Source organism: Gopherus flavomarginatus, chromosome 5 (genome assembly GCF_025201925.1).
Source record: "Gopherus flavomarginatus isolate rGopFla2 chromosome 5, rGopFla2.mat.asm, whole genome shotgun sequence".
Lineage (NCBI taxonomy): Eukaryota > Metazoa > Chordata > Testudines > Testudinidae > Gopherus > Gopherus flavomarginatus.
In genome coordinates, this window is record NC_066621.1 from 60,414,130 (window position 1) to 60,439,578 (window position 25,449).

Here is a 25,449-nt window from a genome sequence, read left to right on the forward strand (position 1 = left end):
TCAAGAGGAGAGCAACAACAATGATAAAATGTTTGGAAAACCTGACCTATGAGGAAAGATTTTAAAAACTTGGCATATTTAGCCTTAAGAAAAGAAGACTGAAGGGGGACCTGATGATAGTCTTCCAATATGTTAAGGGCTGTTAGACGATGGCGATCAATTGTTCTCCATGTACACTGAAGGTAAGAGAAGTAGTAATGGGCTTAATCTACAGCAAAGGAGATTTAGGCTAGATATTAAAACTTTTTAATGATAGAGGGAGGTAAGTTCTAAATAGGCTTCCAAGTGAGGTTGTGCAGTCCCCGTCATTGGAAGCTTTTAAAAACAAGTTGAACAATACTTGTTAAGAATCGTCTAGGTTTACTTGGTCCTGCTGTAGTGCAGGGGTCTGGACTTGATGACTTGTCAAAGTCCCTTCCAGCCCTACATTTCTATAAATCTTCTGAATACTGCTCTCAGGGCTTATCAACATATTCCAGTGACAGTGGCAGGGGAAAGGATGAGCTGAGTATTTTTTTTCCTCATAGACTTTAAGGTCTAGTCTGACCCCCTGCACATTTCAGGCCATAGAAACTCACTCATTCCTGAAATAGACCCCTACCCTCTGGCTTAGTTACTGAACTCCTCAAATCATAGTTTAAAGACTTCAAGTTACAGAGAAGTCACCATTTACACTACTTTAAGCCTCCAAGTAACCTGTGCCCTGTGCTGCAGAGGAAGGCGAAAACTCCCCAGGGTCTCCACCAATCTGACACAGGGAAAATTCCTTCTCAACTCCCAATATGGCAATTAGTTAGACCCTGAGCATGTGGGCAAGACCTGCCAGGAAAATACCTGGGAAAGAATTCTCTGTAGTAACTCAGAGCCTTCCCCATCTATTGTCTTACCTCTGTTTGGCTGAATGTGGAACACTCAACAATGAAGGGAAAAATTGCTCTTGTGTGTTGGATGGTCAAAGGGAAACAAGTTTCCTGCACGGCTGAGAAACTAATGGAATTCAGAAAGGGTTTTTAAGGAGTTGTGTTTGAGGAGGAATCTGGGGTGTTTTAATACTTTTTTTTTTTAATCTGGTGCTAAGATCGCTTTTGTAGATGGCTGTGGAAACCCTTATTCCAGCACCCATTCCAGCAACAGTACACAAGGAGCTCTGACTTCCAGAAACGGAAGTGAGAAGAAACTGAGGGAGGTACAGGGTGGCTTCATCCTTTATACCTCCTGCTGGGTACAAGGAGACATGCTCCATCCCAAAAGGTACAAGTACAAAAAACTCTCCAGTTTGAATGCCCTGGGTGCTCAAACATCTAAGTGGAATAGACATGTGAAGTCATTTGAGGAATATATATATTCAACTAACTAAATAATCTGGTGGATTTATGCTACCTATAAGTGGTCATGTAATTTAAAATGCAATCTATATTTTATATACTTTATATAGAATACATTTGGTCATACACAATGTTACCCTGGGAAACAAGGCTGAACGTGGACAATGGGAACTTACTTCACAAGGTTAAATTCAAGGTTCTCAGTTAATTTACCTCAGTATCTAGATGCAAGATTGTCTATTTTAGAGCCAATGAAAGGCTTACAAGTGAAATGTGAATTTATTTAATACTAGGTTCCTACTGTGTTACAGCTGCTAAGCTTTTAGGTATAGTGTTCTGTTTCCACCGTTGAGTTTCGAGGTATTTAGAAAAAATACTTGTTACTGGTCTCTATCTCACAGGGAAACAATGTACCATGAAACAATACAATAGAGATTGCTGCTTTCAGTGTTTAAATAATCTTTTCATTGAATCAACATTAGGTCCATGTAGACTTGAAAACATTATTTGCTTTTTCAAGTAACTATTTTAGAAACTCAACCCTTTTAAAGTCTTTTTGTGAGTTAGAACGGTAAATACAAATCTGCATAGTTCTCAAGACTATGACACAGAGGTTCACAGACTCATTTGTTTAATGAGGCATAAAGCTGATGGTCAAACCTATATTACTTAGTTACATAGTTCAATGCATCAACAAGATTATCTTTCATTAGAGTTGTATGTGTGTTGAATTCTTGTCTAATGACCATGTAACACAGCACGTCCACTTATTATCTTTGGGTTTCATAAAGAAACAGGAAGTTTGGCTATAAACAATGCAGTCATGGAAAAAGGTTCACCAAAGCAAGTTCATCTGAAAAATATGCATCCTTCAGAAGATGGGCAGGAACAACATTCTATGGACCAAGAACCTGTTATTTTTTTGCACGTGTCTAATTATTAAGCAATATTAGAAATAAAGTTTTTAGTTAATATGGGACCAGTTGTTTAATGAGTATTTCTTGCAAGAAGTTAATTAAAAGCAGCTGTTGGAAACTGGCCCTATTATGAAATCCACAATGATGATCAAGAGTACACGTTTGCAAGCTTTAATTAGCCATGGAAGAATTGCTATGGAATATTTCCTTCTATACTTTAAAACAAACGAAGAGTTGACAGACATAAGGCCTTTTTTCTTAGTTTAATCTTTGAAAATCAGTACATCTTCAATGAACTGAACTGAAGTAAAGTCTATCCAGTTTTTTGGTTACATTTCTATAATTCAACTCCATTAGTTTATTTGACAGTAATTCATCCTAAAAAACTGTAGCATTTTAGAAATGGAGTGCCCTCTGCATTACTCCTGCCAGTCTTAAAATTCCAATTGTGTCTAAAAGGTACAATATAAAATTGCAGCTATTCAGCAAACTTCCTTTTTTTTAAATTATTCAGTAAAGTTTTCAACAGCAGTATACAGTAATATTTCAACTTCAGGAACATGGAAATCATACTAACAGAATATTTTTTTAAAAAAGTTAACTGAAATAATAGCAGTGTTTTTTCAATTAAATCTATCTGCTCTTAAGGAACAAACAATTTTAGATCACATGTAGTAGATGAGTAACTTTAGAAACACATTAGTGACAAACAATACCAAGATTTATTTATTTGTGATAATTTATAGTGATATTATATGTTGGAAGGAAAGTTTTCAGACATAACTAAATTTTATAATTATGAATTGCTCTAAGTTTGTCCTTGGGTTCTTCCTACTAAGGATACAAAATAATATGTCACAGTATAGACCATTTGAAGTAATTTAGGCGAAATGGGAAATAAAGTGCCTTTTTTGAATTGATTAAAATTGTCCAAAAATTAATAAGAATTTTTAAAAGGATCACTGCCAAAAAGTTAATACCCGAAAATCTAAAAAAAACTGCATAATTGGAGAACTATCCTTTCACTTCTAAAAATCTATTGTTTTATTAATCCATTAGTTTTGCTAATAAATGTAATTAAACAAATGAGAATAACTATAAAAAGATATATACAGTACAGAGACACATATAACTTAACATTTAAAACAACACTTAGATCTACAATATTTTGTTATTCTGAGAGAGACAGCCAGCAGAGGGAGCAAAAGTTAAACTCTATTCATTAAGCAGAGATGACAATCACTATGCTAATAACAAACAAGTAAGTAAATTAAAAAAACACCTGGCTTGCCCTGCATAAAAAAATACACGCAAAAAATAATTGCTAGACAGAAAAAGAAAACAAAAGACATTATGGAGTAACACTTTTATTCTAATTCTTCTAAGTGATTTTTTCAAATAGTGGAGGGTAAAACAAACAAAAGGATCCCAAATAAGTACTTTGAGGAGTCCTTTCAATTAAATAAAACAAAAAACAAAACAACACCCAAACCAAATGCAGACTTAACATACAAAAATCCCCTCATCTGAATATCAAGAATATAGGAACATTTTCTGTTCTAAAATTATTTAGTAACACTTTATTATGTGTATTTATTGTTTTCCAAATGCCTCTTTCCTTGCTCTTTATTTTTGGTTCCAAGAGATTTACCTGCAGGTTGATCTCTGCTTCATAGAAAGTTAAACATGAACAGTAGTGCCGTTCTGAGTCTATATCGGTCAAAACCACCACAAAGAATGTAGGCTGCTTTCTCTCTCTGGACAACTGCCATCCTCCAGGCTGACAAAACTAATTAAAGAAAACAAGAAAATGCAAAAATAAAGTTAAACAGCAATAATACTATTTTAGAAAAGCATCAAATAGTTTCTAACAATATAGCAGAAGTTTTCTTAAAACATGAAATGTAAAAAATAAATACAAGAAATAAAAGTATCTGTGCCCAACACTATGTAGTGATACTCTGCCAAACAAGGACAGAGCTACATACCAGATCTTAGGGCCAATCATCAGCTGGTGCAGACTGCCATAGCTTCTTAGATTTCAATGAAGTTATGACAATTTATACCAGCTGAGAATCTGCCCCCCCTCTTTAATTCAGTATTCGGGTCTTTCCAAGTGCATTGATCAAACACAGATGGCAACAGGACTTGTGCACATGTAGGAAGATAAAAATATCTCAGTCCAAATTCTAATGTGGACCTTACAAGAGATTTTGCACCCTAAAATTATTTTTATATTCCCTTGTAACATCTCTTAACAAAATAAATTGAGACTACAATCATATGAAAGATGAAACCGGTCTTGAAATTCTGGTAAAATACTTTTAACATTTTGCAGGTTGGTGCTTATTAATATAACTGGATAGATGTCTCCAGCAGTTTCCCTTCCTGTTGCCTATTACAGAGCATGAAAGTACCTTGAAGTCTGAAGATTATTCATCAAAAGAAATCCAAGCAGACTAACCAAAAAATATGACACACTTGCATAACAAGGACTATTTTGGCTGCCCCCAGCAGGTCCCAAGTTGGTACAGTGCATTTATAACATGTAAATTGCTAAAACAGGTACTCTAATTGCTACTTTGACCAGAATTTTTATCTTTTAAAACAGCCACAGTTTATTTTCTATACAATTCCTTATCAGTCCTGTAATTAAATATGAATGAAGTAGTCACATAAGTTGATCTTCTGAACTACAATGTAACATTATAAACTGAGAAATCTGAATAAATTAATTCATTTAAACAGAACACAAATTTATTTATTTTTTCTACAAGTAATTCAAATTCAAGCTGAGCCTTACTTATGCAAAATTAATTGTTAAAACTCTAACATGCAACTCATTTTTAATTAAAAGACATTATCAATTGCAAAGTATTTTTGCACATTAGCTTTCTGCAACAGTGGAAAAAAAACCTTTCCAAGTGACACGGGCTGGAATGAATGGCACGGAGAAAGTGAAAATGGAAGTGTTATGTATTCCTTTATATAACACAAGAACCAGGGGTCACCCAATGAAATTAATAGGCAGCAGGTTTAAAGCAAAAGGAAGTACTTCACACACTGCACAGTCAACCTGAGGAACTTGTTGCCAGGGGATGTTGTGAAGGTCAAAACTGCAACAGGATTTCAAAAAGAATTAGATAAGTTCATTGAGGATACGTCCACCAATTGCTATCAGTCAAAATGGTCAGGGCTGCAACCCCATGCTGTTAGTGCCTCTAGCCTCTGACTGCCAGAAGCTGGGAGCGGACAAGAGGAAGAACCATTCTATGATTGCCTGCTCTGTTCATTCTCTCTGAAGCGCCTGGCATTGGCCACTGTTAGAAGACATGATACTGGGCTAGATGGACCAATAGTCTGACCCAGTATGGCCGTTCTTACATTCTAAACATTTAGGCTGAAGTATCCCATGCTGGATGCCTGTCGCAGGATGATGATGATGATGATTTTTTAATTTCAGCTAAAACAGTCCAAAATTTTTCAATAATGAGGTTAGGAAAAAGTACATGTTAAAAAATGTTTATACAGATGTTTCACTGGGAAGCTTTGGCATTTCCTGCTTCGAAGAAGGGATCTGAAATATGGCAAGGGGCTGCTGTGGTTTCAGGGACATATGCTTTGCCATCACTGTGAAAATCTGCCCAAGTTACAAGACTTTAAAAAAAATCACAGTTCATACATGCCCAGTACCTCCACAGAGCATGACTTTAAATGCAAATATCATGCTATTAGAGGAGGGATGCTGTGTTGGGGTATTTGATCCTGTCTCTGTCCCGGGTCAACCGGTCAGAGAAGAGCTAAATCCAGATGCATGGGTGCACAGATACCTGGAGAATATTCAGAAACAAGAACTACCTGGGCCACTTGGGAGCAATCAGGATCACCAACGTTCCCTTGTTTAATCTTCTTCAGAATACGGGGTAAGAGTGGGATGATTAAAAACTCATACATCAGCTGTCCAACACCCTCTGGAGTCATAGCCTTGAGCCGTTCTGGAGCAATAGATGAGGCATTTCTTGTTCTCTTGACATGTAAAGATATCAACACTGGGTATCAACACTGTTGAAGGATGCTCCATACCACGGAATCATGAAATTTCCATTTGTGGTCTCTGGAAAAATGTCTGCTGAGGCTGTCTGCTAATACACAATGTACCCCTAGGAGGTGCATTGCTGAGAGGCTAGTCTAGTGCTAAATACACCAGTTCCAGATACTAATCACTTCTTTGCAAAGAGGGGTGGACCGTGCTCCCCTGTTTATTGATGTAGCAACGTTGTTCAACATGACTTGGACATGTAAGGGTTGAATAAATGGTAGGACTGCTTGCAGGCTTCGTGTACTGCACTACAGTGACATCTGAATAATTTTTGTAGTGGGAATGCTGAAGGACATTGAACAAAAGCGTAAACCCTGTATATAATGGAAACCACTTCAAGGCAGGGGGTGCTGTCACACCCCCATCATCCCTAGTTTCAGTACTCCTGACAGCACCAGAAGATTTATGTGTAACTGGAATTCTTGGTGATCCAGGTACCCGGTGCTACATGATCATCCCACCCTAGTAGGAAAGCGTCTGTGATCAGTCTTTTGAACCCCAAAGCAGACCACCTCTCTGTTCTCCCACTGGGAAAGAATAACCCAGACCCCATGGGAGACTTTGTCCAAACATTGTTTGTTTGGCCTGAAAACTGCCATAACAGGCCTGTAGACATTGAAGGTGAAACCTTGCAGAGTGTCACATAGGTACAGGAGGCCATGTGACGTAGAAAATGAGGCAAGTTCAAACTATCATCATACGTCCTGTAAAGATTTCCCAGTGAATGGGGATTTCTCAGTTGTCAAGGTGAGGATACATTGGTAGAGCCCTGATCACTGAGACTGGTTGTCACTATAGACAGCTCCTTTGTGAACACTCTTGGTGCTGTCAAGAGGCTGAAAGAGAGCACTCCATATTGGTAGTGGCCTATGCCCACGCTGAATCTCAGAAATCTCCTGTGTTTAGGACGGATGTCTATGTGAAAATAAGCATCCTTTAACTCAAGGGCTGTGAACTTGTTTTCTTTGTTGAGTGAAGGAAAATAGAGGCCAAGGCGATCATTCTGAGCCTCGGGCAGCAGATAAACACATTTAGACATCTGAGACCTAGTATGACTTCCAGCCTCCTTTCTTCTTGGGGATGAGGAAATATCTTAAGTAAAATTCTTTCCCCTGTGTTGAAAGGGGTATCAGTTCTATGGCTCCCAGATGGGAGTCTACATCTTAACTGAGAACGCTCTCGTGAGAAGAGTTCTGAAGATAGATAGTGTTTTGAGTGAGGAGAGAGAGGAACTCCACTGGTGATTAGCTCCAGAACTGATCCTAACTGACGTTAACAAGTGACAAACCTGAGAAAAACAAGCTAGGTGGTCACCAAATAAGGTACTGGAGTCCTGAACAGGTAGATGTGACCGAGGAACTGGTTTGCAGCTCTTGAATGTCCCATCAAAAGGATTTCTTCTTAGGTATCTGGGGCTGGAAGAAGAATGAAGATGAAAGATTATGCACAAAATGCTGCATTCTCCGTCACTTCATTGGTGGCTCATACGACCTCTAGTGGTAGAATGGTGGAACAGCTGGCCACTATTTGTAGGATTGCAACTTGGGGTTTTTTCTCTGGGGTGAGGAGATATAGATAGCCAGTGAACAGAGGGTTGCTCTTGAGTCTTTTAAGGAAAGTAGCGACTCCTCTCTCTTTTTGTTGAACAGATTATTTCTCTTAGAAGCTCTATGGTGGATTGAATCTACTTAGAAAATCTGGACAACTGCTGCCACAATGCATGATTACAAAAGTCACCATTTAGTAGGTGGCTGTATTTGCTACATCTACTGAGGTTTGGGGTCTGATCTAGCCAACAATTTACCTTCATCAATAATTGCCAGGGACTGAAACCTATCCTCTTGTGAGAGTTTGTTGGTAAACTCCAAGAACTTATCATAATTAATAAAATAATATTTTAATATTAACACTTGGCAGTTTGCTATGCAGCACTGCAATCATGCCAAAGTAAAGTCTTCTTCCAAAGATCTAAAGATTTCACCTCTTTCTCAGAGGGTGTAGATTTAGGTTAGTGCTGCCTGTTTCTTTTAGCTACAGCTTGCACCAATAGCAAGTTAGAAGTGGGGTGTACGAGTAATTATTCTGCTCCCTTGCATGGTATGAAGTATTTCTCCTCCATTGTCTTTGGAGTGGGAGCACAGGTAGCTGTTGTATGCCAGAGACTGTCTTGGTCAGTCCTTGATAGTGCCACTTAGTGGGACCAGAACTCTGAAGAATGTCCAGTAGCTTGTGTGGATGGGTCCTGTCTTGTACTTGTTCCATGGGGATCTGGGGTGTATCTGCAATCCTCGTCAGGAGGTCCTAGAACTGCCTGTAGTTATCAGGTGGTGATGGCAAGGCTGGTGCGACTGCCTTGTCTGGAGACAAAGATGAGAATCCTATTGGTGCGGGCACTTCTGTCTCATCTGGTTTCTCCTCCTACTCCTCCATTTGTCCTTGGAGTTGAGGTTCTTCCCTGCATGTAGAAGGTTGCCTTGATTCCAAATGTGATCTAGTGTATTCAGGGTGACTTATGTATGGACCCCTAATTTCCCAAGAACCCCAATAAGGCCAGTGCGAGGAGTCACAGGGAAATTAGGATAGTCCCCATAAGGGAGGATATGACTCATACTGAGTGGGATGGCACCCATGATATCCAGGAACCTCTATCTGAGGGTGATCCCTTGTGAAGAGAGGAGTGGTGAAGCTCTCCCGCTGACACCAGACTCATCTGAGATGGTTTCAACATGAATAGGCAGTGCCAATGATACCAGGAGTCTTATTATGGCCCTGCTGGTCAATGGTACTGGTGAACAGCTTTGAGGACCTCTCTGGTTAGGTGTGAGAACCTGTCTGGTTAGGGTCAGATCCAACAGTATCGGAGATTCTGTACATGGTACAGAACACAATACATGTTAATGTCCCTAATGTGAGGGAGCGGGCAGGGCTTCTTTCCTTCGATGGTGTCAGTGGTGTTGGTCTTGCCGCAGTCTCCAGCACTGATAGCTCCTTTTCAGGCTGCATCAGTACCTACGCTGTAGGAGGCATCCACCACCTTCCATCCCTTTCTGGTACTGAAGACAGCTGAACTCCTTCATTGTGGGCCAGCTTCAGGATGCTCTTGGTCTTTGGTGCTGGGAAGCCAGTACTGTGCTCCTTGCGAGTTTCTGATACCCCCGTATTGGGGGATGGAGTCTCAGCCTACTTGCAGATGTTAGAGAAGGGGTCCTCTTTTAGGATGACAATTTGGGAGGGGGATTTCTCAAGTTTCTTGTAAGACTATTTGATCTTACCTTCCTCCTGCCTTTGTTGAAGAAATCCTTCACTGTACTCCATTCGACTCTAAACCGGAGACCACTGTGCTTGTAGGGACACTCTCGGGGACCTCAGCCCAACGTACAGCAGGGTCTGACTGGCCAGGTTCAGACTCGGGCCTCATCGCATGGTCTATGAGGAATCTTCAGAACCTGCACTTCTGGGCTCGACAGGTTCAGCTTGGAAAGGAATGGTAGATGCTGCACTGGGAGGAAAAGTTAGCTTCCCTGAGGCAATGGAGGCACTTGTTGTGGTCATCAGTGACCAGAAAGGCCCTGGGGCAAGATACACAATTCTTGAATTTGGGAGCCTCAGTACATTAGGCACTCTGTATGGGGGGGGGAAGGACCCCCAAATCATAACTATTAACAGTTACTAAAACTAAACTAACTATAAAAACTAACAAATCTTAAAAGCTATTTACAGATAAGCACAAAGTTTGAACAAGAGGAATGTTAGCTACTGTGGATACTGAAGTTCTGGCTCAGATCAGGAGTGGTAGAGAGCAACTGGAGAAACAGTCCATCTGCTTTGCCCCTTATGCCCTCAGGTTGGAGCACATGGAGCTGAGGCATGCAGGTGCGGATCAATGGACACTGCGAGCAAAGTCTTCCGGTCTCAGGTGCACGGAGCACGTGCACATCCCAGAGTAGAATACACATGGAGACCATAGCCAATGTTCCTTCTAATTTTTCCCACCCATGTGCAGAATTAACTTTGTTACATGCACCGCTATGGAGGTGATGTGTGACACATCACCTTCATATTGGTGCACATAATAAAATTCATGTGGTGGTGGGGGGCTGATGAGTTTGGAGTGTGGGAGGGGAATTAGGGCTGGGGCAGAGGATTGGGGTGCAGGGAGTGAGGGCTCTGGGGGTGAGCTGGAGATGAGGGGTTTGGGGTGTAGGAAGGTGCTCAGGGGCTTGGCAGGGAGCTAGGACTCCCTTCAGCTCTTTCCCCACATTGCAGCAGCTCTGAGGTTGGGAGGAGGAAGGGGAGAGGCGCCTCTCCCTGACGTGGCAGCTCTGGGGTTGGGGCTGCAGGATCGGTGCCCCTCCCCCAGCCACGGCAGATCCCTGGGAGGGTTCCTTGAGTGCCTGCACAGCACTAAACGGGCTGCTGCGCAGCCCTGCAGCTTACAGAGAATTTATGCCATAACCCAAAGAAGAAATACCTATTCTGTGTGCAAGGTCCAGCCTGTGCACTGATAAGACTGGGATCCTGTGGAAAACATAGTATATGATCATATAATTAAAGCCTGTATCATAACACACAAAGGGTTGAATTAAGTTTGCATTGGCAACCTTAATTCTGGCATTTCCCAACTTCTGAGTGCTTGAGTTTACAACCTTAATGTTCTTTTAATATAGTTTTTTGAATGTATATTAAAACAAGAGTTATTTATATGCTAATTGTATTAGTCTAACCTGAATAAACATTACCAGAGGGACTACTATAAATGACTGATTAATGAAAATTACACCTAGATTATAATGTAAAGGGGGAAAGGGTGCTGCATAGGCAAGTGCAAAGGAAATACAGTCTGCTAGGTTCAGAATATAACCAAAGGTGTGCAATGAACTGAGAGCAGTGAGCTATCAATGCCGATTTCACAGTCCTTATGTTTATTGAATTCCCAGTGATGTCAATAGGAACTTTGCCCAGGTTAAGATTAGAAGATCAGGAATATAATTTATTCCTTCTAGATCTGCTTATTTTACTAGCAACAAAAATACGTCATTTAGTAAAGAAAATGTCACAACCTTGGCTAAAATGTCAGAGCCCTACTGGCTGAGAGGGAAATTCCATGTTTCCAAATAAACTGGAAAGGAAGTAAAAAAAATAAAAATTGAGGAAAATGCATGCTTCAAAGGAATTAAAATAATGAATGACATGCAGTTTCCATAAAAACACTAAGAGACTTTAGCGTAACATTTAGCAGTGAAAACAACACCGAAAGAACCTTTAAAAGTCAATACAAATATAACTTACTAGACAGTAATGAGAGGCTGATTAAGTCAGAACAGTAGAAATATGTTTTCTTACTAAAATTCCACACTAGACAAAAATCACTATTAATAAGAATGTAATCGAAAGGTCATGTGGGTTCTTCTGTACAGTAAACAATGAGAAGCAGAAGTTTTAAAAAAACCATTTTCATATTGTTTCAGTTATTTGCAGAATTCTTGGAACTAGAACATAGTTTCTATCAAATACCAAGCCAGACAAGATGGTTGTGTATTTATAACATTCTGAGTCTAATGGTAGGTGACTGCTTCATATACCCTACAATTTATGAAATAGAAAAGAACTTTATTCCTAACAATCCAACATGCATACTCCAGCAGCTGAGCTACAAGAACAGATAAATAAAGCTGCTCATATATTTCTAAAGCTATGGAATTACGTTCCATAATTTAACCAAGGAGGCAAATAAGTTTCCATTAATTACTCTCAACTGCTTTCTTAGGCCAGGTCTAAACTAGAAAAATGGGTAACTAAAAATGTATTAGCTACTACATTGTCTAGTGTAGATGGGGTTTAATACCTTTAAAAATGTATTACCTGTTCATGCTCAACCCTAGATGCCCCTTTAGGGTTGAGCATGACCAGCTAACATGTTTTTAAAGGTGTTAAGCTTCATCTAAACTAATGTTTATAAACTGCTAGTTATAACTTGTTGCCTTACATGTTTTTAAAGATACAGCCATTTTCCCAACTCTGTCCCTGTATCTTTTTATGAAAGCATATCTACTTGCATAGTTCAGTATAGCTCCAAATCTTAAAGGAACATTAAGCTTTGTCATATAATTTCTTTCCAGGAGTTACACCACTTGAGATAAAAATATTGTACTAGAATTAAACACCTAAACCTTTTCCAACATCCCTTTCAAATTCACAATGCTGAAATAAACAAACTGCAAATATTGCAGGGGACATTTATGTTTAAAGTTGACTTGAAAAGACTACTTAAAAAACTGAGTTTGTACCTACTTTATTATTTATTTGTCCCTGTTCCAAAGAGTTTATAATCTAAATATAAGACAAGAGAATCAATAGACGGATACAGACAGATGGGAGAGCAGAAGGAAACAGAAATATGGTCAGCATCGTAGGCAGTGGTCTTAGCACACCAGCAGCCTACTTGTTTTTGTAGGCTTCATAATGGCAAAGCAGAGTCTTAAAGAAGGTTTTGAAGGCCAAAAAGATTTTTCTCAACGACCACATAGTCCCATGGACTAATTTGGGTTTTATAGGAAAATATTAGGAAACCTAAATCTGATCCTCTCTGGTTTTGCCAGGGAACGTCTTGGGGATCTCAGGGCATATGTACTGTTTGCAACTTCTCACATCTTAAATGGAATTTGAAACTTTCACAAAGCCATCCTTTCTAGCAACACATTACGCATTGTTGTAAAGTAGGTATTATCAAACAAACACTAATTTTAAACAGGCTGCATAAAATCCCTTCTCTCAATTGCCCTTTTTTCTGTCTCTCAACTCATCAGATCATCATTTCACTAGTTCTTCAGGTCAGACCACCATTATTATTATTTGTACTGCAGCAATACCTAGAAGCCCCAAATAAGATCAAGACCATGCTGTCCTATATAGGGACAATCCCTGCCACAAATTGCTCACAATCCAAATAGAAAAGACAGATGGGAAACAGAGGCACAGAGAGTTGAAGTGATTTTCACAAAGTCACAGAGCAGACCAGAGTAGACCTGTGAACAGAATCCATGTCCCTCAAGTTCCAGTCCAGTGCTCTATTAATAGAACCTCAATGCCTCTACCTCCTCCTGTACTTCCAGTGCCTCATCAATAGCAGCAGACTGCCTCCTCCTTCCAGTCCACTAATAATGAGGAGGATGTTAAACAACATCTACTAAGGATAAAACTGTTTTAAAATTAGTTGGCCCAGACAACTTGCACTGAAGACTCCCAAAAAAGACTGAGGAGATCTTTGGTGCACCGATGTTAATTTTTAATAAATTTTAGAATACCAGGGAAATTCCAGAAGATGAAAGGAGCACTAATGTTGTGCCAAAACTCAAAAAGGGAAAGCAAGATAATCAAGTTAATTACAGTCTTGTGAGCCTGATAGCAAACCTGGGCAAAATAATGGAAAAGCTGATACATTGTTCAACTGAAAAAGAATTAAAGGATAGAAATACAATAAATGCCAATCACAACATGGTTTTATGGACATTAGATCTAGTCAAACAAATCTTATTTCATTCTTTGGGATTACAAGTTTGGTCGATAAAGGTAACTGCAGGTACAATACAGAGACTTTTGTAAGGCATTTGACTAAGTACCACATGACATTCTGGTAAAAAAAAAAAATACAACACTAAATAATATCAATGAAGCAAAAATTAAATGGATTAAGAGCTGGCTAACAGACAGATCTCAAAAAAATATTTGCTAATGGGAAATCACTATCAAGGAGGGTTCCACAGGAATCAGTACTAGGCTGGACACTAGTCAACATTTTTGTCAATGATATGTAGGTAAATATAAAATCATTGCTGATAAAATTTGTGGATGAAACAAAGATTGGTGAAGTGATAAATACCTATGTGGATAGGACAGTAGCACAGAGTGATCTAGTTCACTTGGTAAACTGAACATATCCAAACAAAATGTTTTAATACAGTCAAATGCAAAGTTATACATCTAGAAACATACCTACAAAATGAGGAACTGTATCCTAAGAAGCAGTGATGCTGAGAAGGATTTGAGGGGTCAGCACGGACAAGTAATTAAACAAGAGCTCCCAGTGCAATCCTTGGATGTATAAACATGAGTAGAAAAGAGTAGGGAGGTGATTTACCTCCATATACAGCACTGGCAAGAAATACTGGAATACCACGTCCTGTTCTGTTGTCTGCATTTAAAAAGATTGTTCAAAAACTGGAGAGGGTGCAGAGAAAGTCACAATGATGATTCAAGGGATAGACAAAATGCCTTACAGTGAAAAAAATAGACTGCATATACACTTTTTTCTTACCAAGACAGACCAATTTCTACCAATGCTAAAGTCTGATAATTTTGTTCTTAAAAATTATAGTTTTTGAGACACCTGCCTAGATACATCCCAGTGCAGTAAAGCAAATTTCAATAGAATCTCTATCAGCTCAGGAAGTATCTGTCAGCTGGTGAGAGTGTTGTTCCATCTATTTTTTTGAAGACAAATGCTCTGATGATGGCTCCAAAGCTTCAAACCAGGTTTAAATTTACAGAATCTACAGTCTATTCAATTCTGTATGAATGCTGTAACTACTTTTCTTAACGTGACTGTAGTTCATACTCTCAAAAAGCTTACAATTGGTATAGATTAGTAAACGTAGGAAGGCAATGAGTACATGCGATTTCTGAACACTGTCAGCTGTATGTGTACATTTTCCAGCCAAGTTAGGGAAAAATCATCTTCTATCATCCTCAGTAGGAGATGCTGTGCTAAGGGAAGGAGAATGGGACAGTAGAGATTTAGGGTGTATCTATATGAAGAATTTTACTGGTATAATAATACTAGTACAGTTAAACCACTACAGTAATGAAATAGCAAAAATTTTGTTAATGCAGAGTTAATGTTGTCCAGTGATAGCTCACGCCTTTCCAGAACATCGAGTTCAGCAAAACTCAAACTTCTGAAAACCCAGAAATACAAAGTTAAAGTATACACCCACACAACCTTAAATTCTGCCGTCCCTCCCGCAAAGGTGGCAAGAGCCACTGGGAATTATCTAGATCAGTGGCTCTCAACCTTTCCAGACTACTGCACTCCTTTCAGGAGTCTGATTTGCCTTGCATACCTCCAATTTCACCTCACTTCAAAACTACTTGCTTACAAAATTACTTGCTTAAAAATACAAAATGTCACAGCACACTGTTACGGAAACATTGCTTACTTTCTTATTTTTACCCTGTAATTATAAAATAAGTCAACTGGAATATAAATATTGTACTTACATTTCAGTGTATAGTATATAGAGCAGTATAAACAAGTCATTTTCTGTATGAAATTTTAGTTTGTACTGACTTTGCTAGTGCTTTTTTGTAGCCTGTTGTAAATCTAGGCAAATATCTAGATGAGTTGATCTACGCCCAGAAGACTTCTGCATAACCCCAGTAGTTCATGTACCCTTGGCTGAGAATCACTGATCTACATGCACTCCAGTTACTTTCAGTGTTAGGTGTAGCTGTACTGAATCGTAGAGACAGGTTGGTAAAGATGTATTTGTGATATGACGACATCCAGGGATGAGTTTGAGAAGTGTCACAGAGCTGTGACTTCAATATGAAGAGATCTGGGTCCAAGTTCCCCCACACGTGTGATCATGTACCTGTAGGTTCCAGTCTGCATGATTTCAATATAGAATTGTGTAGGTTGTGTCAGTAACAAGGCACTGGGGGTTTCTTGCCAGAGTCATTTTCAGAAGTGAGATGGAATACAAAGCAGTCTGTGGATATAATGATGGGTACAGGAACATACAGACTTAGCCTACGTCCACACTACAGCTTTAAATCGATATTAGTAAAATCGATTTTATAAAACAGGTTTTATAAAATCGATTTTACGCGTCCACACTAGGGCACATTACTTCGGTGGTGTGCGTCCATGGTCCCAGGGTACCATCGATTTCCGGAGCGGTGCACTCTGGGTAGCTCAGTAAAAGAATAGGACCAATAACTTCGATATCCGTCCACACTAAACCTAAATCGATTTAGTAATATCGATTTTAGGGTTACTCCTTTTGTTTAGCTGGAGTACAGAAATCGATTTTAAGACCCCTTAAAATCGATTTTAAGTGCCTTGTAGTGTGGACGGTTACAGCGTTAAATCAATTTAACGCTGTTTAAATCGATTTAACGCTGTAGTGTGGACCTGGCCTTAGGTAGCATTCTCTGTGTAAGTGTGAAAGGGTTGTAGAAGGGTATGAAAGGAGTAAATTTTACAAGTGTGGTATCTTGTCAGGGAAGTATGCTCAGTGTTTGAGTGTAGAGTAATAATGCATTCAACCCTGTCGGGGAACAGAGGGAAACTCCATATGGCTCTGTCTGCAGTAGTTAACCTTGGGCAAAATTGTGTTCTGTGCTACATAAACATTTTTACTGAACCAAATTCTTGGTTTAAACAAGTAATGTGTAAAACAACCAGTCTGATGAACACAGACTTGCACAAATGACATCTCATGTAAGATATGAGACTGAAGTACTATTAATTATTTGTATTGTGGTTGCACCTACAAGCCCCAGTCATGGATCAAGACTCTGTTGTATTATTAGGCTGCACGCACACACCACAAACAGCCTCTGCTTACGCTTTGATGCTGCCTCTCTTTTGTAGGCTATGCAAACTTTTCCTACAGAGGCTATACTGAACAGGAAACTAGAAATGAAATATTTGTGCTATATTATTATAGAACTGCAGCAGTTTAAAACTATCTTCCTCCAAAAATGTAGACTCTCCTAAATCCATCGAGTTTTTTTGTTAAATGCTATGATGATTTTACACTGCAATACTGTCTATATGCACATAAAGATAAGTATAAAATATATTTCAGAGGTCTTCATTAAAAGAACACTTCATTAGAAGACACAAAAATAATCTTTAAATTTAGAGCCTGTGAAAAAGGGAAAGAATCCATTTTCCTTGCAATTTTTATCATGAGACATGGTTTTCATCATATTCAAGACAGGTATGTTTTAAAATCCCAAGCAATAAAATATGCTAGCTAGGGATTACTTCTCCTAAAGCCTTTTTCAAACCCTATAACGTAGATATGAGCACAAACCACAATCCCAAACACTTCTCAACTTTTGAGTGTGGTATGTACATGTCAGAATACAAATCTGGATGAAACATTAAACAAAAACCCCAACCTTTAGAGACCAATTTCTAATATAAATGAATAAAAATATAAAATTCCTATGTTCAAATGACAATATAAAATCTTGAAACAGACAAGGTGGATGAGGTAGTATCTTTTACTGGACCAACTTATCTTGGTGAAAGAGACAAACTTTGAGTTAATTTACAAGGCATATTTTGTACAAAGATTATTACAATATATGTAGTGTGTGAATACAGGGGTCTATTTTGTCAAAACAATATACTAAAAATTCATCTGGTGATGGATATTTTCATACAGGATTGGGGTGCAGGGACTGAGGGCTCTGGGGTGGGGCCGAAGAACCTCAAACAAACCAAAATAAAATTTAATTCTGAAAACTTGACCTGATCATCAAATTAACTAAGTATTTTTCTGACATCTAAAGGCTGGAAATCCTTTTCTTCTGAAAAAAAATAAAAATAAAAAAGAATCAAACCAAAAGCAGAATGTCACCCTTAAGAGAATATCCATTAACTTTTATTCTGCCATCATTTTCTCTTTGATGTGGAGCTCTAACTAGTTCCTTTTTTCCTTATTGACAATATCTGCTACTCAGCAGTGCATCCAGCTGAACATAAGTCTACAAGCAATAGTTAGATACAGAATAACAACACAAAATTGAAATTCATCCTTCAAACTGAGTTTGTATTATAGTTTTAATGCTAGATTCAGCCGTCAGAGTGTAAAGCAAGATTATTTTTTGGTTTTGCTGCTTGAAAACAATTTAAGATAGCCACATGAGTTCCCAAGGACTTTTGATATTATTTTTAGAGCCCTGCACATATACATAAATGTGTATTCACATCCGATCCGCAAAAGTTATCTACACTGGGGGCCAGGCTAAGGCTCCAAGGCACCCCCGCCCCGCCTGAGCCTGGCTGGGGTGAGCTTGCACGAAGTCGCAGACCCTCCACCTGCCCTCAGCTGGGTAGGGACATAGCCTGGTGGGCAGGGACATGGCCTGGGGCTGCTCTCAGCCTCTCACCTGACCCCGCAGGCAGATGGAGGGTCCACCGTGGCTCCCTACAGATGCCTGCCCAGCTCTTGTCCGTGGCCGGGCTGGAGCCGTGTCTAGGAGAGCTGCGCTGGCTGTGGGGAGCCTGGGTCTCTGCACCTGCCCGGGGAGGGGGGCCCGAGCAGCCCCCAAGCCCCCAGACCATGTCCCTGCCCCCCAGTTGCCCCAGCTCCAGGCAGGTGGACAGATCCAGGCTCCCCACAGCCACCAGCGCTGGGTGGGAGGGGTGGGGTTGAGAGAGAGCGGCTTGTGTTGGGTGAGGAGCCGTGGTGGACCCTCCACCTCCTCTGGGCATGCGGCCCAAGAAGCCCCCGCCCAGTGTCCCTCTCCCACAAGTCTCTCACCCAGGGCAGGTGGAGGATCTGTGCCACGGATCACCACAGCTGCTTGCCCGGCTCTTACCGTCAGATATCTGCACGGATACAAAAGTATGTGTACATGCGCAGGTGAATCACACCCCTAGCTCATAGTGCAGATGTAGCCTCCGCTGCAAGCAAACACTGAGCTTTAGGAAGACATGCTGTGCTGATCTTAGTTTACGTTACAAAGGGTCTGTGTATAGCAGTAGCGGTCTCAAAACAGGGAACTGCGCGAGCAGTCCATGGGTTTGTTCTCTGTCACATTCTCTATTTAAAGTCAGTTCTTAAGGCAGAGCTGCTCTCTGGAAACCTGGGCACTAGTGTGGAACTGAGATCCCTTGGAAAACGGGTTGCCCACACACTGTTTGACCACCGCAGCACCAGGACTGGTGTATGTTGTAAATAAAGAAAGTTACATTTAGAGTATACCCTGATTGTACATCATTGATTTCTCTTCCAATGGGAAAGCGAATTGCAAGGACTTGCACATCCATTAGCACACAGTGCAGTGGCACTTCTGATGTAAGGGTGGGACACTGGTGTGGGAAGAAGGGGCAATATTACTTTAAAAATTAAATATTTACTATAGCTAATTTAACAAATGAAAACTGGTACTGTAGTATTTAAATTATGCACTGTTAAGTTATTTTGGAAAGTGGAATTGATTGCATTCATTCAGGCCTGTCATATGTATGCACGTATATTATACAGAATTTTAAATGATAATTTATCATTAGTTAATTAGTGTCAGGGTGCTTTAAAAGTTAGGAGTAAAAAGTTTAAGTTTAATTGAAAATCAGCTTCTGGCAGCATCAGCTAACATTAATTGCTGTGTTGCAACCATATTTTACTATATTGGTGATATATCTTTTTGGCAATGGCAGAGTTTAACTAAATCTGTATTAGTATGATTCCACCTTGCACAGTATTGTTGGCCCTTTCTGTGAAGCACATTCAATAATATTTTATATTCATTGGAGGAAAATCTTCACTGCTGTCGAACAAGCCAAACATTGGACTCATTCTTAACACAACACCATTTTAAACCCCTAATGTGTGTTATTTTTTGGTAGATGCTCAATAATGTCACTGTGAAAATGGAGAGTCACACTGTGGCCACCAGAATCAAGAGCCACACTGTGGCCATCAGAATCAAGCACCAGATGTGGACTCTTTTACCATTTTACTATTAATGGAAAAAAGGGAATTTTGGCACAGCTTTTTTTTTTCTTTAACTGCAAACTTCAACTTTAAAAAAGTTACTCTAATGCCCACTAGTATAATAAAACTGGATGTTATGAAGCTGTAAATATGAGGAAATGTGTGAAGCTCCTGGGATACCTATGAATGCAAACACTGTACATAGAGTTTTATAGCATTTTAAAGTCTTTCAGCTTGTAACTAGTAACCTATATATTTACCTTTCAGTGACAGTAGTGTACAAAAAGAGGCTTAAATTGTATGCGTGCGCACACACTTCCCTTGAACAAGTGAAAAGCTATTTTCAAAGTACTTTAGGCTAGCTTTGTGGGAGGGCTATGCTGACTATTTGTGAAATTATAACTGGTCAGGAAAAAGTATTTGTAATCATAACAGGAATTAAAATATCTTTTTCCTGTTCCAGAATGCAAGTAAATAAAGGTTACTTAGTTGTAATCAGAGTTCTTCATGATGAATTGTCACAATTGTAGGATCAAGATAACTGTGCCATGAGATTAAGGGAATCTTATAGAAAACAGTGTCCATCTGAGCCACCCGCCTGTCCCTCTCCGTCAAATCCTGTATGGTTTCAAGAGCAGAAAAGTGGGAGTTGGCCCCAAATGCCTTTTAGTTTCTTCTGTTAATCTGGGAATTTCTAGCCTCTGAAGAAACAAGGAAGATGTGCCGGAAGTGTGAATATGCAGAGGCTCATCTCAATGAATTCCCGGTTACATGTAACTTAATCTGAATCCTCCCCGTGCTGTCAGATGTTGCTTAGGGCATGAACAACACTCCATTATCCCTGTTTATCCTGGCCTGCTCTTTTCATTTCTCTATGTTGCTATGTCCCATAAGTTGGTTCTTTTTGCAAGTTTTTCCCAATGGCATGCCTGCCATGGCAGATGCTCTGCTTCATCTCCAAATATTTTCATCTTCTTTTCTGGATAAATTAAAAGGTAAGGAGTTAATGAATTGTCTGTCAGATCTCGGCATTTATTATAAATTCATTCCATTTAATACCTATTATTTCGCGAAAGCATTTGATTTGAAGGCATTTATATGTCTGTCTGTACCTTTAAAGGTGATAAATGTAGCTGCTGCCTTGCCAATTGTAACATTATTTCCTATTGAACATCCACCTTGGCTGGCATGTCACTGTCATGGTATGTAAACTGAGTAAAGTAATGCTTGAGTTCAGAGTTACTGGGGTTTTCAGATTTTTTTTTTCGTAACTGATTATTAGCCCCATCTTTGGACAGTCTTTTGGTCTTTACTTGAATGTTGGTTGAGCTATTGGTTATGTTTCCTGCAAAATCTACAATGCCAAAACAGCAGAGGTGAAATAATGCATCCTTGTTTGACACCAGAGTCTATACTGGACCAGTCTCTCAAGCCTGCCTTTATTTTAACTGTGCATGCTTCATCTTGACATAAAGCCTTGATGATAATTATTTTTGTTAGTATACCATAAAACTTCAAGATAATCCAATGAATCAAAATGGAGTGTTTCAAATGCTCTCTCAAATCTATGAAGTTTATGATGAGTGCTTTTTTCAATTCAATGTTCTCTTCAATTATTTATTATTACTGTGAAAATCTGGTTGAAACATGATCTTCCAGGTCAAAATCCAACCTCTACTTTCCCCTTAGCTTTGCCTCAACCATTTCCATAATTCTGCGTGAGATAAAACTGCAGAAGACTTTTTCTGTCACTGAAAGGAATGTAACATCTTGCCAATTCTTGCACAGAATGTACACACTTGTTCAATTCTTAGATCACAGAATCATAAAAATTTAAGTGTCGAAGGGATCTGGAGAAGCCCCCTAGGCCATCCACCCTTACTGAGCCAGGATCAAGTATACCAAGCAGACCACCCTTGACAGATGTTTGTTTAACCTGTTCTTAAAATCCTCCAGTGATGGGGATTGCACAGCCTCTCTTGGTAACCTATTCCAGCATGTAACAGAGAACATGAAAAGGTGGAAGTATGCACACCAACAGGAAGAGTCACTCTTTTCATGTTCTCTGTATGTATAAATATCTCCTGTCTGTGTGTTCCATTTTGTGCATCCGAAGAAGTGAGCTGTAGCTCACGAAAGCTCATGCTGAAATAAATCTGTTAGTTTCTAAGGTGCCACAAGTACTCCTCTTCTTTTTGCGGATACAGACTAACACGGCTGCTACACTGAAACCTATGATTAGAAAGTTTTTCTTAAATATCTAACCTAAATCACCATTGCTGCAGATTAAGCCCATTACTTCTCGCCCTATCTTCATTGCACATGGAGAATAAGTGATCACCAGCCTCTTTAAAACACCTTTTTAACATATTTGAAGACCTGTGTGTCGTTATCCTCACTCCCACCCCAGTCTTCTTTTCTCAAGATTAAACATGCCCTATTCTTTTAATCTTCCCTCATAGGTCAGGTTTTCTAAACCTTTTTTCAGTTTTGCTGCTCTCCTCTGGACTCTGTCTAATTTGTCCAGATGTTCTGTAGTTGCCTGGCCAGATCTCCAGGTATGCTGCGGGCCTAGCCAAGTCACCTTCTTAGATTCAGAAAGGGATTTTTCAACTAGACAAGATGAGCAGATATCTAGTGGGGTTAATTTTCAATCTTCCCCACAGCATCTTGGAGGCCTGACCAGTTAGTAACCAGTAGATTAACAGGAAAATACTTTTAAAGACATTTTGTTACAACTTGCAGCAGGTGACCAGTGGAGACTAAATAGTAGTAAGTGCCCACTCCTGGAATAAATAGGACCAAAGAAGCTACAGGCACCAACTCAGGTTGGTTTTAGTGTAGTGGATAGTCTTGAGGTCTCACACAGATTAAGCTACTCGTCTTCACTCTCATCCCCTGCACAAAGCGACAGTGCTAGGGATTCCATCCCCAGTGCTAAATCTGTTTGAGGACTATAGGGGGATTAGGCTGAAGGTCAACCTTCCTTCCACTCTTATTCAGTTAACTGATCTTCCCCATACTGGATTCAAATAACTGCCTGGTAATTCAAGGAAGTAGTATGGGGCCATTCTGTTTAAGAAAGTTGTAGCCTGCTGCTCTGTATCAATTTGTTGTGTCTGTATAATTTCCTGTGTGTCCTGATCACAGTAGAAAGAGCAAAACAACTATCTGCAACTATATTAATGCTGCAGAACTTAACTACAATTCAGTGCAGAAATACAGATATAAGGCCCATATTCCTTGCAAAGTTACTACCCTATCTGGTTCATGTAGATCCAAAATTTTCCACTGATGCCCCAAAATCCACTACTAACTTTCAAAGGGTATATTACACATTATGTATAAATAACAAAAAAATAATAAAGGGTCATAATCCTATATGCAAGCATGTGAGAAGGAAAGGTGCTACTACATATATAGGAGGGAAGAGAGGAGAGATGCCATGTACATATGCTGTATGTTGAGGAGATTTTGGCAACATTTGAACCAACATGGCCTCCAATATGACCTGTGTCTCACAACAGGTTAACCCAAACAAGCTAGTTCCATCCCCACAGCAAGTCAATTAATGTAAGCAAGATGTATTTCTGACCATATTCTCTTTGCCACTTACTCTTCATCAAGAGACAAGCAAAACTTCAAAACAGTAGCATGACTACTAAAGCAACAGCGTTTAATGGCAGTTGAATGGAGAACGTGGTTGTATACATGCATGAATAGCCTACATTTTCCATAGAGCAGCAAAACAACCCTGGAATCTCTGCTGTGAGTAGAACTCACGAAGTGTAGCTTTCTGTATCTCAACAAGCTGAAGATTTCCAGGGATAATTCTCAACTAGACAAAATTTACTTCCATCACATATACACACAGGCCTGTTTAATCCGACTGTATGTTACTGAAATTCATTGTAATAAGAAATCATCAATCTGCAAAAATCAGGGTACAGAAGAGAGAGAGAGAGAGAGAGAGAGAGAGAGAGAGAGAGTGAGTGTGTGTGTGTGTAATATTATTCTCACATAATTTTTTACAGACATTTGTTACCAAGTTTGAAGGCTAGAGTCACACATTCAAGTGTTATATGTTTCTGGACCTTGAAAAGTAGAGCAACAACTTTGCTGAATACTTCTGGAGACTAAGGCAAGAGTCATTTGCCTTTCTGACGAAACCTTAAAGTAGCAATTCAGATGTAATTAAAATTTTATGCATCATAAAAACTTGTTTCTTTTTCGAATGTCAGTAACATTCCATCCTATGTACCTTCAAAACATTTAATATCCATGCCAGTAACTTAGCAGCTTAATTGAAAAAATATTAAAACTAAAGTAATCATTAAAGTTACAGTTAAGAGATTGTCAGCAGGCCTGACAGACAAACATACATTTATATTTAGTTGTAGTGCAGTAACAGCACCATTCAGTAGGTGATCAATTCTAGCAGTCTAGAACAGGGGTTCTCAAACTGAGGGTCGGGAACCCTCAGGGGGGTGATGAGTTTATTACATGGGGGGTTGCGAGCTGTCAGCCTTCACCCCAAACCCAGCTTTGCCTTCTGCACTTATAAGGTGTTAAATATATTAAAAAAGTGGTTTTAATTTATAAGAGGAGAGTGTCACACTCAGAGACTTGCTATGTGAAAGGGGTCACCAGTACAAAAGTTTGAGATCCATTGTTGTGCTTTAAACACAACCACCAGATGTTATATGGTTTAGAGACATTTTTGTTCTGCAGAAAGAGAAGGGTCAATTAAGACATTTAAATGGAGAAAAAAATGAACTAGATATACTTGTGAAGGTAATGAGTTTTCTTCTCCACATTGCCCTCTTTTTCTCATCTCTGCCCCCTTTACATATGAAAATACTCTTAAGGCAATGTTAAGAATCTGAGACCGGGAATCTTAAAAATAACTCTGTATAGCTTCAGATAAAGAGACTGACACAACTATGGACAACAACATCAAGATAACAAATCAAATTCAAATATGTTAAATGAGATGTCTGTGGCATTATGAATAAGATTTTCAAGTACAAGACATTTTCTTTAACATGGAAGTATTAAAACATCTTTTTGACTGTCTAAGACACCCAGCTAAAAATCAAAACACAGTCTGCCTTCAAAATGTGTCTTACCAAGAGCTCTTTTCCGCTATTTACCAAAGCTTACAGATGAAGACTAAACTTAAAACAGAAAAAAATGGGAAGTAATATATACTATAGACTCAGCAAGAGCTAACAAAATGCAATTTGGAATATAACAACATGAATTTAAGTAAACTCCAACTCCTAGTAAATTATATTTGATTTCGTTCAGTAATACATGCCTTTCCCAATTAATTGCACTAATTTGGTGGCAGAAAAATCTAAAGCATTTTC

At 39.2% G+C, this 25,449-nt stretch overlaps 2 protein-coding genes across 7 annotated transcripts in view; one reads left to right on the forward strand and one right to left on the reverse strand.

The window, feature by feature from the left end:
• Positions 1–25,449, forward strand: part of LOC127052012 (uncharacterized) — a 584,770-nt gene that overhangs the window by 359,103 nt on the left and 200,218 nt on the right. The gene's annotated exons all lie outside the window — the stretch shown is intronic.
• The window catches only part of SBF2 (SET binding factor 2), a 588,450-nt gene that overhangs the window by 312,649 nt on the left and 250,352 nt on the right, over positions 1–25,449 (reverse strand). For all 6 annotated transcript variants that reach the window (XM_050954979.1, XM_050954981.1, XM_050954978.1 and 3 more), the window contains exon 3: positions 3,894–4,031. In XM_050954979.1, the coding sequence (XP_050810936.1) occupies positions 3,894–4,031 (138 nt within the window). The remainder of the gene's footprint in view (positions 1–3,893; positions 4,032–25,449) is intronic.